The 12,423-nt window shown below is 36.5% G+C and overlaps 1 protein-coding gene across 2 annotated transcripts in view; it reads right to left on the bottom strand.

Moving 5' to 3' along the window:
• The window catches only part of LOC129752331 (uncharacterized), a 249,112-nt gene that overhangs the window by 60,774 nt on the left and 175,915 nt on the right, over window positions 1–12,423 (bottom strand). For both annotated transcript variants that reach the window (XM_055748117.1, XM_055748118.1), the window contains 2 exons: window positions 1,485–3,700; window positions 765–1,389 (listed from right to left, as the gene is read on the bottom strand). In XM_055748117.1, the coding sequence (XP_055604092.1) occupies window positions 765–1,389; window positions 1,485–3,700 (2,841 nt within the window). The remainder of the gene's footprint in view (window positions 1–764; window positions 1,390–1,484; window positions 3,701–12,423) is intronic.

The following is a 12,423-nucleotide window of genomic DNA, read 5'->3' as shown; positions in this document are numbered from 1 at the left end:
TAGGCCGTCGGATTGCCTCTTTAGTCAGACAGGGGATTAGTCTCCAAACACCTCACTTCCGTCAACTTCCGATACTATTACGAAGGATATCGATTTTCAACACGCAATCTACTACGCCGACAATTCCAAACCACGGCAATTTTCTACTTCCGTTACAACTCTAAATAGCTACGACTCTTTAGCAACATCCGACTCATAAAAAGGTTCCAGGGATAGAGATGACTCATGTCTTGCCAGTTTTCAGGAAAACTTTTCCCACCGCTCTTCTTCTGAGGTTTTTCCTCAAACCCAATGCCCAGACAAAGCAAAAAAGACGCGCGAGTAGTTTAAGCATTTTTTTGGTGGTCGTAGTCGACTATCCCTTGGTTAGCCATTGCGCTTTAAGGACGCCCTCTCGATCTTAGATCAAGAAGCGTCGCTTACACTGAGTAAATCTGGCTCACTGACCTTCAAAGAGTTTCACTAAAATTACTAACGATATTGTCAATAAGCTTCGTGAGCATTTGTTGCCACGCAACAGAAGCTTATAATACCATTTAAAATTAACTGATGGGAATCTATCATCATCAAAATCGGTCAACATTTGTGAGTAGACGAATGATAACACACTTCGGATCATAAAGAAATTACATATTCTTGCTTAACAAGGTTAAGATATCGAAAAGTTTGATAAAGTTAATATTTTATAAATCTGATAAAGGAGCCACTATCTCGAATGAACCTTGTGGTGTTTAAAGAGATGGATACATGAGTAAAGCACTTACCAAACACTTCAGCACGGCTGTCGGTAGAGCATTGCTGGAACCACTGGAACCACTTCCACCTGTCAGCTGCTCGGTAATAAGTTTTTCACTAGAACCTTTCAGCAGTTCAGCCAACAGTTCCGGAGATGCCATCAGACTTTTCGGAGTGTCCGGGGTATTGAGCACGAAGCTGCGCTCTGAAGGCGTTCGGCTAGCGGCCTGGCTGTACTGGCTGTCATCCAAACTTCGTTTCTGGTGCTTGTCACTAGCTCCCGAAGAACTTCGTTTGGTTGGCTTTTCATGGCCATCGGAGTTTCGGTTGAAGCACTTCTCCGAAAGACGACTATCGAGGGAAAACTTCTTGGTCTCCTGCTTGCTGGGAGACTTGTCCGACTTATCGGAATCGGTGCTGCGCTGCTCAATATTGCTGAGATTTCGTTTGGAGTTGCTCGTTGGGGACGATTCAGTTGATCCTAACTCGGCTAGCTTCGAAGGACTCGAAGCCGTTCTGCTGTGACTGGGCAGCGGAAGACTAGCATTGGTTTTTCGTGGTTTGAACAGTTTGTTAGTGTAACGATCGTTTGTCTCGTCCATCGACTGACTACCACTACCTCTATTTCTATTGAAAGATGGGAAGGAGTGGGAACTGAGGAAGAGAATGATATATTCAAGTTATGAAAGGCTATTTACACGAAATAGTTTATATCTGACCAAAGGGGTTTTAAATCAAGAAAAAATTACCTTTCATGCCGGCAAAGTTCCTCCAGTATTTCGTTGTAGTGTACTTTAGAAGGTTTTTTCATCTCCGCTTCCAGCATTTGACCGTAGGGACCTCGCAGCGGCCTCTTCGAGTAGCGTTTCAAATCGTGTTCATTTGGTGGGGCAGGTGAGGCACTGGTACGGTCCCTCGAGGAAGCGCGGTCACTTTCGTTATCCGACACAGAATCCGAACGCAGAAAAATATTTTTAAACGATCGCACCGGCATCGAAGACATAGCCGTCGCGTCATCTTTTTCATCCGAGCTCTGATAGGTTAGACTTTGTCTACGGGAAGATTTGGGCCACATTGGCTTGACTATGTCAGAATCTGGAGTGTTTGGGTCCAATAAGAATGGATCGGCTTGATGGATATCTAGATCCTTGCATTTTTCCGGCGACGAGGTAATGTCTTTGGAGCTAAGATCTGTGAAACTATCACCACTCAAATCGAGACTGGAATCTTTCTCAATCGTCAAACGATTTCGACGCCAATTGTTGTCCAGAGGACAGTTATCATTCGAATCAGATTCGGGATCAATATGGGTGTCAATTGCTGGCCATTGAATATAAATTCCTTTCCGACGTTTGAACTTGTCCATTCTTCGCTTCTCTTCAATCTCACTATTGCAATTGCTCACTGTTTCGCCATTCTCATCATTATTGCTGTGCCGTTTTCGAACCTCTACAATTTCTACAAATTCCGAATCACGTGTCGGTGATTGTTCGTCAGGTGTAGGAGGAGTTTCTACAATTGTGGTACTCACCAGACAATCTGGTTCTGTACAAATAATCGAAACGGGCGGGGTACAAATCATGGTTTCAGATGCTGGTTCCAGAAGGCTTTCCTCAGCTTCATCAACCGGTTCCAGTTTTGCTACATCAGGCTCAATAACATGGGGTGGATTTTCGATAAACAGCTCTTCTGCATCATTAGCTGGCGTTTCTTTTTGTTCCGGAAGCTGCGTACTGACATCACTAGGTTCCTCCAAGCAGTCCGTCAGTCTTTCACAATCCGTAACGGAAGCATCTATCCATTGTTCAGAAGGTCGAGCTGTGCTCCATTCACTAACTACACAATCGTACACAGGTACTGGTATCAAACAGGTAGTCGCTTGTTGCAAACATTCCTCATCTTTGGTTAAAGCCTGTGGAGTGATAGGAATTCCTTCCTCCACCAAAGGTTCCAACTCCATTTGCGATGCTTGAACAACACAAATTTCGGCTTTCCTTTGCTCGAGGTTTTGGTTCTCGATGTTTTCAATGTGTTCAGCTTCGGGATCCTCAACAATGGTTTCGATATCCGAATTCCTGTTCGAAGAGAGCTCTCTTCCATCGAAACAATCTATTCGATCGTACACATCCGGAGGAACCAAGCTTATGCTCAGTTCGGTTTTCTTCAATGTAAGCGAGGATATTTCATTTTCTTCAAGTGGCATATCTGGTTCGGAAACCGTAGATAAAGGAACTGGACTACAGCTTCGTGTGAATTCTTTCTTGTTCCTTGGAAGCGTAACACTGTCTGATCCTGAACTATCTTTGCTTCGCATTAGACTATTCTTGAGTGCTCCTAATGCCGATCGTATGTACTTTCCCGAGGAATAGTCTACCTGTGAAAATGATGCGCTTCGGAAAGGGATAGTTTTCTGTGTGTAGGAACCAACGATAGATCTAGATTCGGGACGGGGTAATTTAGTAAAAATTTCATCGACTTCATTGGGAGGTTTTTCATCACGCACTTCCTCAACGAAGCCAGTTTCTTTGGTAGAATTGTGCAAACAGTCCAAATTGGAAGTGCTCACATTCGCTCGAAGTGCACTTTTATGCTCGCTCAGAGGAGAGCTAGGAGTGGATGAGCGATTGCTTTCCACAAATTGATAAGGGATGTCAATTGAGCGGGACTCTTTCGTTTTCAACAAATTGCTGCAACCTTCTTCACTGGACAAAGTGTTGATGTTGAGCAAACTTGAAGAGTTGCACGGCCTTTCGAATGATTTATCAACACTGTGAGAATGTTTCGGTCTTCGAGGGGGCGGCACAGGTGGTGTTCTGTTTCCTTTCAGCAGCTCGGTTAACTCTCTCAAACGTTCGGTTTTTGTGCCACTGTGTTTATCGGCGGGATTTTTTTCATTCGAACCCGATGTCGTCTTTTTAACCAATTTTTGTAAACGATCCAACGTATTGTTACGTTTTTCCATTATCTGACAGAGAAAAAACAATAATAAATGCATTAGGATAGGTAAATGATCTCGAGCGGAACTAAATGGCTCAACTCGATGCAACTCGGAACAGTTGATCAAGCGGTATGGAGATGGGATATCCAAACATTTTTTTTTAGTTTAGCGGATAGATCTTGGATTTTGCTAGATGATTTAAAGAATATTTTAGATTAATAATAATAACTCTAGAGCTGTTTTAGTGAAGAAAGAATTCTGATCGAGAGTGGAACTTAAATATGATCTTGAGTGGAACCATTTTGTGCTGTCAACATCTTTAATAGATCTCAGTCCTATTATTCTTTGTGTATCTATGAAACCTTAAATTAAATGCTATCTTTAAAGATTTCCAAGATAAAAAAATATGGTTTTATGTGTATGTAATCTTGTTTTTCATTTGATCAGTACTTATTTTCAGTAATGGTGTCTTCAAACAACCTAAGCTACCAAACACAAGTCAAACACAGCTTAATCAGCATAATCAATGTGCTGAAGCTCGTTTTATTCAGCCCAACATTTAAGTTCTTATTGAAACTTTGAGGTTCCTTTACAGATTTGAACGGCCTTCTGTTCAGCTCACAAGGTCTCGTTTAACACGTTCGTCGCCACGCTCATTTTGGTTGTTTTACTAGACGGGCCCAAAGAAATTCTCGGACCGAGAAAATAAAGGGGAAGAACTTCTTAATTGGTAACATGTGGCTAAACTGAGCGGATAACTTGAGTAAGAAAGCGTCACTCGCTTTTTGATGTGACGGGGCCCTCCAGGAAATACACCCGTCACCCGAATATGGGTGCCGTGGCGACGAACGTGTTATCAGCAAAAACAAACAAAAATCTCTCCTTTCTCACTGCCCATGTGGTGCTGCGATCTCTCGGCATCCATCTTTAATCCTCCCATCACCTCAATTCATCTGACTTAATTGCTTTTGTTTTTGACTTTGTTTTACACATGCCGGCACGCACTCCAGTTCTGCTACACATGTGTTTTATTTGCTAACTCAAGCAACAAAAAAACGTTATGAAAAAAATAGTCCTAATACAAGATTTGAACAACGACCCTTCGAGATGACAGCCAAACCTGATGCCACGAGGCCACGGCTAGATGTTGCCTTACCTAACAAGCTTTCCTAGAATAGATGCAAGCAGGGTTGCCAACATTTTTTTTCAAAAATCAGGGAACTGGCGAAATAAAAATCAGGCAAAATCAGGCAACGTTGAAGTAATGGAAATTTAGCTCAAAGTAATGACCTTTTTTTTGGTCACCGCTCCACATTTTCACTCTAATATGTGTTGTGGGCCTACTTGGTTGATTAATACTGCATCAAGCAATCGAAAGATTCCATTTGAATCTCTTTTTTAAATAAAAATTAACGGGAATGTTTCGATTGCTTTGATTCAGCCACATTTTAACTTTTTCACTTCAGCTATGGTACCTACTCCAGTTCCTCACTACCCATTTTTCATGACATTCGCAAAAATCAGGCAAAATCAGGCATATTTTCAAAAATCAGGGAAATTCAATGGCTTATCAGGTTGTCAGGCAGAGCCTTGAAAAATCAGGCAATGCCTGAAAAATCAGGCATATTGGCATCTCTGGATGCAAGGGCAGCCAGCGGCCAGCAGCGAAGACGTACACGGTCATTTTTTTAAAACCATTAATGACTATATTTCAACCGTTTTATGCTTTTTCCAAAAAAAACTTCGATAATTGTTATTTTTCAACCGTTATCAATTGTTGAATTTCAACCATTTTAGAAGTTCTGATCAAAACAAAGGAAACGGTTAAAATTCAATCATTAAAATGGAAGAAAGTTAGTTTGTTTTCATTTTCAAAACGCGTTCAAAGTGTTTTCGAGTTTTGCAGCGCATTTACTCTCCGTTTTTTTGCTTCTTCAATGTCCTTTCCGGGCAAGCTTTATCTTCGCGGAACTGGAGAAGATCCAAGAAGCAGCTTCAGCGGAACAAATGTAAGTGCCGGTATAAAATTATACTTCCGTCCGATAACATAACCTTTAATTTACGAACGTTCGGTTATCATTAAAAACCGGACAAGAAATAGAATTCTCTTGCAAGGAGCATCGAAAACGGATGCCAAACATAATCAGCTGCCGGTTAGTTCATCAGTGGCAAAATGTTTAGGAATCTCGACGAAGCACACCGAAATGCGACTGGAACTTGGAGATGTTTGATTACCAGCCCAGAAGAAAGGTGTGAAAATGGAGGTGATGAAGATAGAAGGGAGTTGGTCCTGCCGTCGGCAGTGGAGAGGGTGACGAAAATAAAAAACTTGGAGGCTCAACCAGCATTCCATTGCGATTGTATTTTTGGGATGAGTTCCCATGAAAATTTTCTGGATGAAAAAGGAATCAATGGGTGTCAATGGTGCGTATGAATTCATCAGATAGTTTTAAGTATCCTTTTTGTCGCAAAAGTATAATCCCGTGTTTATTCCAGGAAACGAAAGTCTATATTAACAAAGCTTAAATTAAAATCTGGTTTGATTGATCCTGGATCTTCCTGGCATGATTGACGCAAGAGAGATGTTCCGATTTTTTTTCGAGAGAGTGGATTATGACACCCGGTTCGGGCTCGATGCTGTTTAGAACAATATGACCAACCATGACAATGTGATTTATCTTCACACCTGATCCTAATGATTGAACTGGAATTGAAAGGAAACCGTATCGACTAAACTTTATCTCCTACTGTGATGAATAATGAAAATATTTAGTGTTTTGCATACTTCAAGTTTTGCATATGACATTAATTTAAGTAAATTTTTCAATAAAATTAAAATTTAATTCAAAAGGTTTCAATTTATCTTGCATAGAATGATCCTCATTAACTATTTTTTTCGATGAAAACGGTTATTTTTCAACCATTATCCCGATTATCTTCCTTTTGGAATACGGTTAAAAAATAACCATAATCCAAGTTCTCCTTCAAAATCTCATTTAATGAGTATTCACGGTAAAGTCATTAAATGAGTTAACCCAGGGAAACTTTGATTATGGTTATTTTTTAAGCATTAATGGTTTAGCCTGGCTCAGCGTGCATGTTAATTATTACTCAGAAACATTTCGAAACGGCATATACATCAAACATCCGTTAAAATAACATCAATTTAAAAAAATGAATTCCATGTTTATAACTTTTAAGTATAAAATTACACAAATTTATTAGTTTATCTAGATATTTAATTCATGCATTGCTTTAACTGTGATAAATAAAATTGGACGAAATTTTTCAAAGTGGAAAAATTTATTTTTTTTCAAAAACAATTCTTTGCGAGTTAGCTTTAAATTGTCTGAGTTGAAATTTCAATTTAAATTATACATTTCAACAATTACCAAGCTACAAAAAATGATTTATAGATTATATGCCCTTTTGCTTGTTCGTTCACTTTTCATATTCATGAAATTACGGACATGTCTCAAGAAGGCTATTTAAGAAACTTTTTGGAACTTCGAGTCCAAAGAAGGCTATTTGAGACCCAATTTCAAACTTTTACATTTAATGGATGCGATTGACATGTCACAAAAAAGGCTATTTGAGGAACTTTTTGGAACTTCAAGTCCATAGAAGGCTATTTGAGGCCCCATTTGTAACTTCAATACTAAGTGAAGCGATTGATGTGTCACAGAAAGGCTATTTGAGGAACATTTCGTAACTATCGTGCTCGCATTCGAGAAAATTCGGTACCAACTCGCTCTGGAACCTTTGTTTGATTAATGGAACCTTAGTTTGATTGATTACCATTTCAAAAAACTGTCAAAGACTTTTTGGGTTAAATCACGAAATAGTTTTTATTAAGAGCTCAGAATTCTCGTCGGCGACTTTGACGCTGAGCCATATCGATAACAATTTTAAAACCCAGGTTTTATTAAATGAGGAAAGTCATTCAAGAACGAAACTATTTTACTTGTTAATGGATTCTTTTTCTTTCAATACTACAGTAAGCTAATGAAACTGGCCATTTTTTCAAACATGATAAAATAAATAAATTTTCAAAATCATTTCTTATGATCATATTTATTAGGGATGAAAATACCGGCCGTTTTTACAAAACCGGTATTCGGAATTTCAATTTCGTCAGGATTTAAAAAAAAATCACACGAGGTAGAGGTTGAAACAAGTGTTCAAGATGAAAAATAACTAAGCCGTTTCATTAAATCATGGGTGCCAACCTTTTCAACAGGCGGGCTAAATTTTGGAGATCAGATGGGTTGAAGGGCCACACCCCTATTTTTTTCTTCTTTCTAAAATAGATAGGTATGTATGAAAGATAGATTAACGAGATTCGGTTCAGGTTTCTACCGTTTCTACTTGAATTGATTTGAAAAATAATTTGAACAATTATTAATAGCTGAAAAATCAATTGGACAAAGTGAATAAAAATTCGATCTCTTACAAATCCATGATTCTAGGAGTCTCATTTGTCAAAAGTGAAAATACGATTAAGGGGGCATCCATAAATTACGTAACGCTCTTAGGGGGGGGGGGGGGAGGGGGTAAGATCGAGCGTTACGAATTGTGACATATGGGAGGGGGGGAGGTATGCTCATCGTTACGTAACGATTTTTTCCTTAAAATTTTCAGTTTAATCGCAGCTATTTTTATGTCATGCAAATTTTGCAGAATGACATGCAAACTAAAATCATTTTAAAATTTGTAAACTGATTGGAACTGGATTGTAACCTTTCCTCTTCAAAGATTCTGAGATAGACTCCTTAAAATGTGTACAGACCCCGTTCGTTTTTGGCAACATGCCCGAACATTTTGTGTTGCCAAAATCGAATGTTGACAAAAATCGAACGGTTTTTTTTCTGATTTTTTTTTCTCCAATTTCTACAAAATAACTTTTTTTGTAATCATTAACGTTATTTTAAGTCAATTTCTGACCATTTTAAGAATTAATAAAAAATTTTCTCATTTTTTTTATGCATTTGGCTCTATTTTTGTTATGTTTATAATCTTTGTTTTTTATTGTCATATTTGCTGTTTTTATCATTCTTCATCATTTTTAAGTTAATTTTGTCATTTTTAGTCTCTATTTGTTTTTGATTTTTTTTTTAAATTTTTCATCTTTTTGTAATTTTTGAGTACTTTATAAATTTTAGGAATTTTTTGTTGTTGTTGTATTCTATCACTTTTTATAAACTTTAAAATGATTTTTGGTGTTTGTCCAAATTATATTGGTCCTGTTATAGAGAAAACTAAAAAGTTACCGTCAACTGGGGCAACATGCAACAATTTTCAATTTCATCGGCTTCTAAAAACTTTATGTTCACAGTTAATCATACCTCTTATGCATTAAAAGTTTCAAGGTTGACGGGACATCAAACTGGCGTAGTCAGAAAAATTATTGGTTCCTTCAGTTATTTTTAATTTTCTAAAATCATGCGATTTTCATCCTCCTCAGAAAATGGGGTAACTTGCAACAAACTATGTTTTTGATAAGAAATCTTATGAAAACGTATGAAAATGTAAAGTTTTTGATAAATTTGCGATGAATTCAAGATCATTACGCATGAAGACACCATTTGCTGTGATTTTTTGTGTTGTGAAAACTTATTTTCACATTTTTTCTGAAAATTAGGGTGCTGCATACATTTAGGGGTAAAACAATAGTACTAAAAATTGAAAAAGCCGAAATCATTTTAAAAAAAATGTTTGGATGAAAGAAATTTCAGTGTTGACAAACGCGTGATGCAAAACAATCATATTCCAGCATTGGATATGAGATTTACAAGGTGTTTCTTTGATTTGCATTTTGTTGCATTTTACCCCACACTGGTAAATGAATTATAAAATTATTTATTTGAAAAAATTGAGTGATTTTTCGAAAACTATTTTTACATCAATAGTGTTGGTATAGGATGAGGAAACCAGTATAAAGTTTGTAGGTGATATTATCAAGCCAATCCTTCATACTGGGTATAGTATTTTACGGCATCGAAAAATGTTAAAAATTGTACATTTATTGTTCGATTTTTTTAAATTTTATATGAAAATCAAAAACTTTAAAAAAACTATCTCAGGATGCTAAAAATTATGTCATCATCATGTTGTAATCATTAAAAGATATCTTTATCTCATTACATTAAATTAAAAATTGAATCAGTGCGGTGTTATCTAAATGTTGCATCCAACCCCGCTGTTGCATGATGCCCCGTTTGACGGTATGTCGCTTCTAAAAACCGTTCGATTTTGGCACATTGGAAAACATTTACCCCCAAGAACTCAATTCAACCTTAAAAATGCAATTTTGATTATTCCGACGAATATTCCTAATTAAGGTATATGTTGCATGACATGTTATGCTCCATGAAAAAAATAAAATAAACAAGGTACATCATCAGTTAACAAGCACAGAGCAACTCGTAATAAGACAATCAATTTATTTTATCTGAGGGTTATCATCAATGAGTACTAAGAAGCAATTTGGATAGATATTATTTCTGATTCGAAGAACGTTGAAAAACTTTATGTTAAAATCTTTTTTTACCTTCGAAAATCAGTTCCAAAACATGGGAAGATGGGGGGGGGGGTAATTATCAGCGTTACGTAATTTTCATAAAGGGGTACGTCAAACCCTTACGATTTGTGACATACGGGGGGGAGGGGGTCAACAAAGTTCATTTTTTGCGTTACGTAATTTATGGATGCCGCCTAATGGCTTTTGGAAAATCGCTCAAAAACTTCGTACTACGCTTCATGTAATTTGTAAATTTGTAAATAAATGTGTTTTGATATTCGGTATTACTTCAAACTGAATTTTACAGAAGTTAATTTTTGAAAATATCATAATATACTCTCCGTGAAGCCTTTAAAACCCAGTCAAAATTCAAACTATTGTAATGCAGCCATTTAGGATAATATTGTCAGTATTTTTCAGCACCTATCCGAGTCGGACAAATCCGGGCTATTTTATTTAAAACCTGCAAAAATCCTGGCATTGGTTCCAAAATTGAGAACTACAAATCCAGGCAATATCCGGGCACATTTAGTCAAAACCCAGGAATTACTCATCAGAAATCAACACTCAACATGAGATTTTGAATCGTTTTTTAGGCTTTCGTTTAGGACGCATAAATTAAATATTTTTACAACACATTTTGTTTTTTTGGTTTGATTTGATAAATAAAGTGAATGAATCCGGACAACATCTGGGTTTTTTCCGATGATATCCGGGCAATCGGATCGAACTTTTTCCAAATTATATTATAAATATCCGGGAAAAACCGGATGAAACCAAGAAATCTGGCAACCTTAATTTAAGAGCTCTTATCGCTTCTAGAATAACGGTAAGAGGTAATCAAATAAAGAAAATGCATAGCATTACACAACTGTTATTCAAAAGAACTGTTCATGTGTCAAGTATTAGAAAATTAGAAAGTATACAGGTTTTTCTCCAACTTTTATTTTGAATTCTTTAATGATTGATAACGATTTTGATAAACTTTATCTCGAAATGGTACAGAGCCCACCAAAAACCTTAACTCTATAGAACTAAGATTTAAATGTGTTCGTTCTAGAAAAAGCTTCGCGGGCCACAAAAAGACAGCCGGAGGCCATGGTTTGGCCACCTATGCATTCAATACTTCATTCCAAGTTAAATAAATACATCAATTATAATTTGTTCTTTTTTGAAAAGTTTCAAAATAGTTCATTAACAAGTAAATAAGATGTGCATCTATATGAACAACGGGTTAAAAACCAGAAAGCAAACCCAAAAGAAATACAAGCCAGAATTCAACTTTCAAATTATTGTGTAGAATAAAAATTTTCAAAATGCGAGTGTCTTCAGCATTTAAAATTCAAAACTTGCATTAGAAAATCTTTGTTAAAATTTCCGAAAACTAATTTTAAATAAGTTTTGTTAACGATTTGCATACTCCAAAATAATAATTTTGAAATAGGCAGAAGCAGAGATAAGTTATTTACTCCAGCTATGGGAACCATCTATACGTCTGCGAATCCATATTCAAGTATTGAAGGAAGAAACTGTGTTAGTAGAGAAAGGTAAATATCAGGAAGCATTTTGGTAAATGGTGTTATCATGTTTTCCTACACCTTCTATGACCCTAGAATTTTCCTAAGGAAACTCTTAATTCTATGAAGCTTTAAAAAAATATTTTACGGAACATGTATTTTATTACCAATCATATTTATACAATAGATAAGATTTAATAATAATTGAACTTTGCTTCTATAATTGCAAAACATTCAAACCTCAGACAAACTAGCTCTTGACCCTAACTGTGATCCCAATTATGACATAGAATTCACATATATAGGGGTCTCTCTAATTTAAAAAATGTCATCATTAACTGAAAGGACATCAGATGACTTGTCGCTTCAAGGGCCTTTTCGCAAAAATTAGTTCCTGTGAAATCTGTTCAAAACATGTCGAAACAGGTGATATCGAATTAGATCGAAGTCAAATATGAGCAAGACATCTTCAAAATAGTTGTTTTAAACAATGATGATCTTTAACCTAAATCATACCCTATACTTTAAACCACATGGTCGGGCAATTCAGGACGATTTAAAAAAATAATGAAAAAGGCAAATCTGTACAAAATCTAGGCCGAAAACATACAAGAGGACAGTGAATGAAAATAACTTGAATTTTAAAGTTTTCATTGAATCTCAGCAGCAGTATTAAAATCGTATCTAGGGATATAGATCAAAAATAGTTTTTG

Source organism: Uranotaenia lowii, chromosome 3 (genome assembly GCF_029784155.1).
Source record: "Uranotaenia lowii strain MFRU-FL chromosome 3, ASM2978415v1, whole genome shotgun sequence".
NCBI classification, from domain to species: Eukaryota; Metazoa; Arthropoda; class Insecta; order Diptera; family Culicidae; genus Uranotaenia; species Uranotaenia lowii.
The sequence above is the reverse complement of the archived record's forward strand: the minus strand, read 5'-3'. Positions and strand labels throughout refer to the sequence as shown.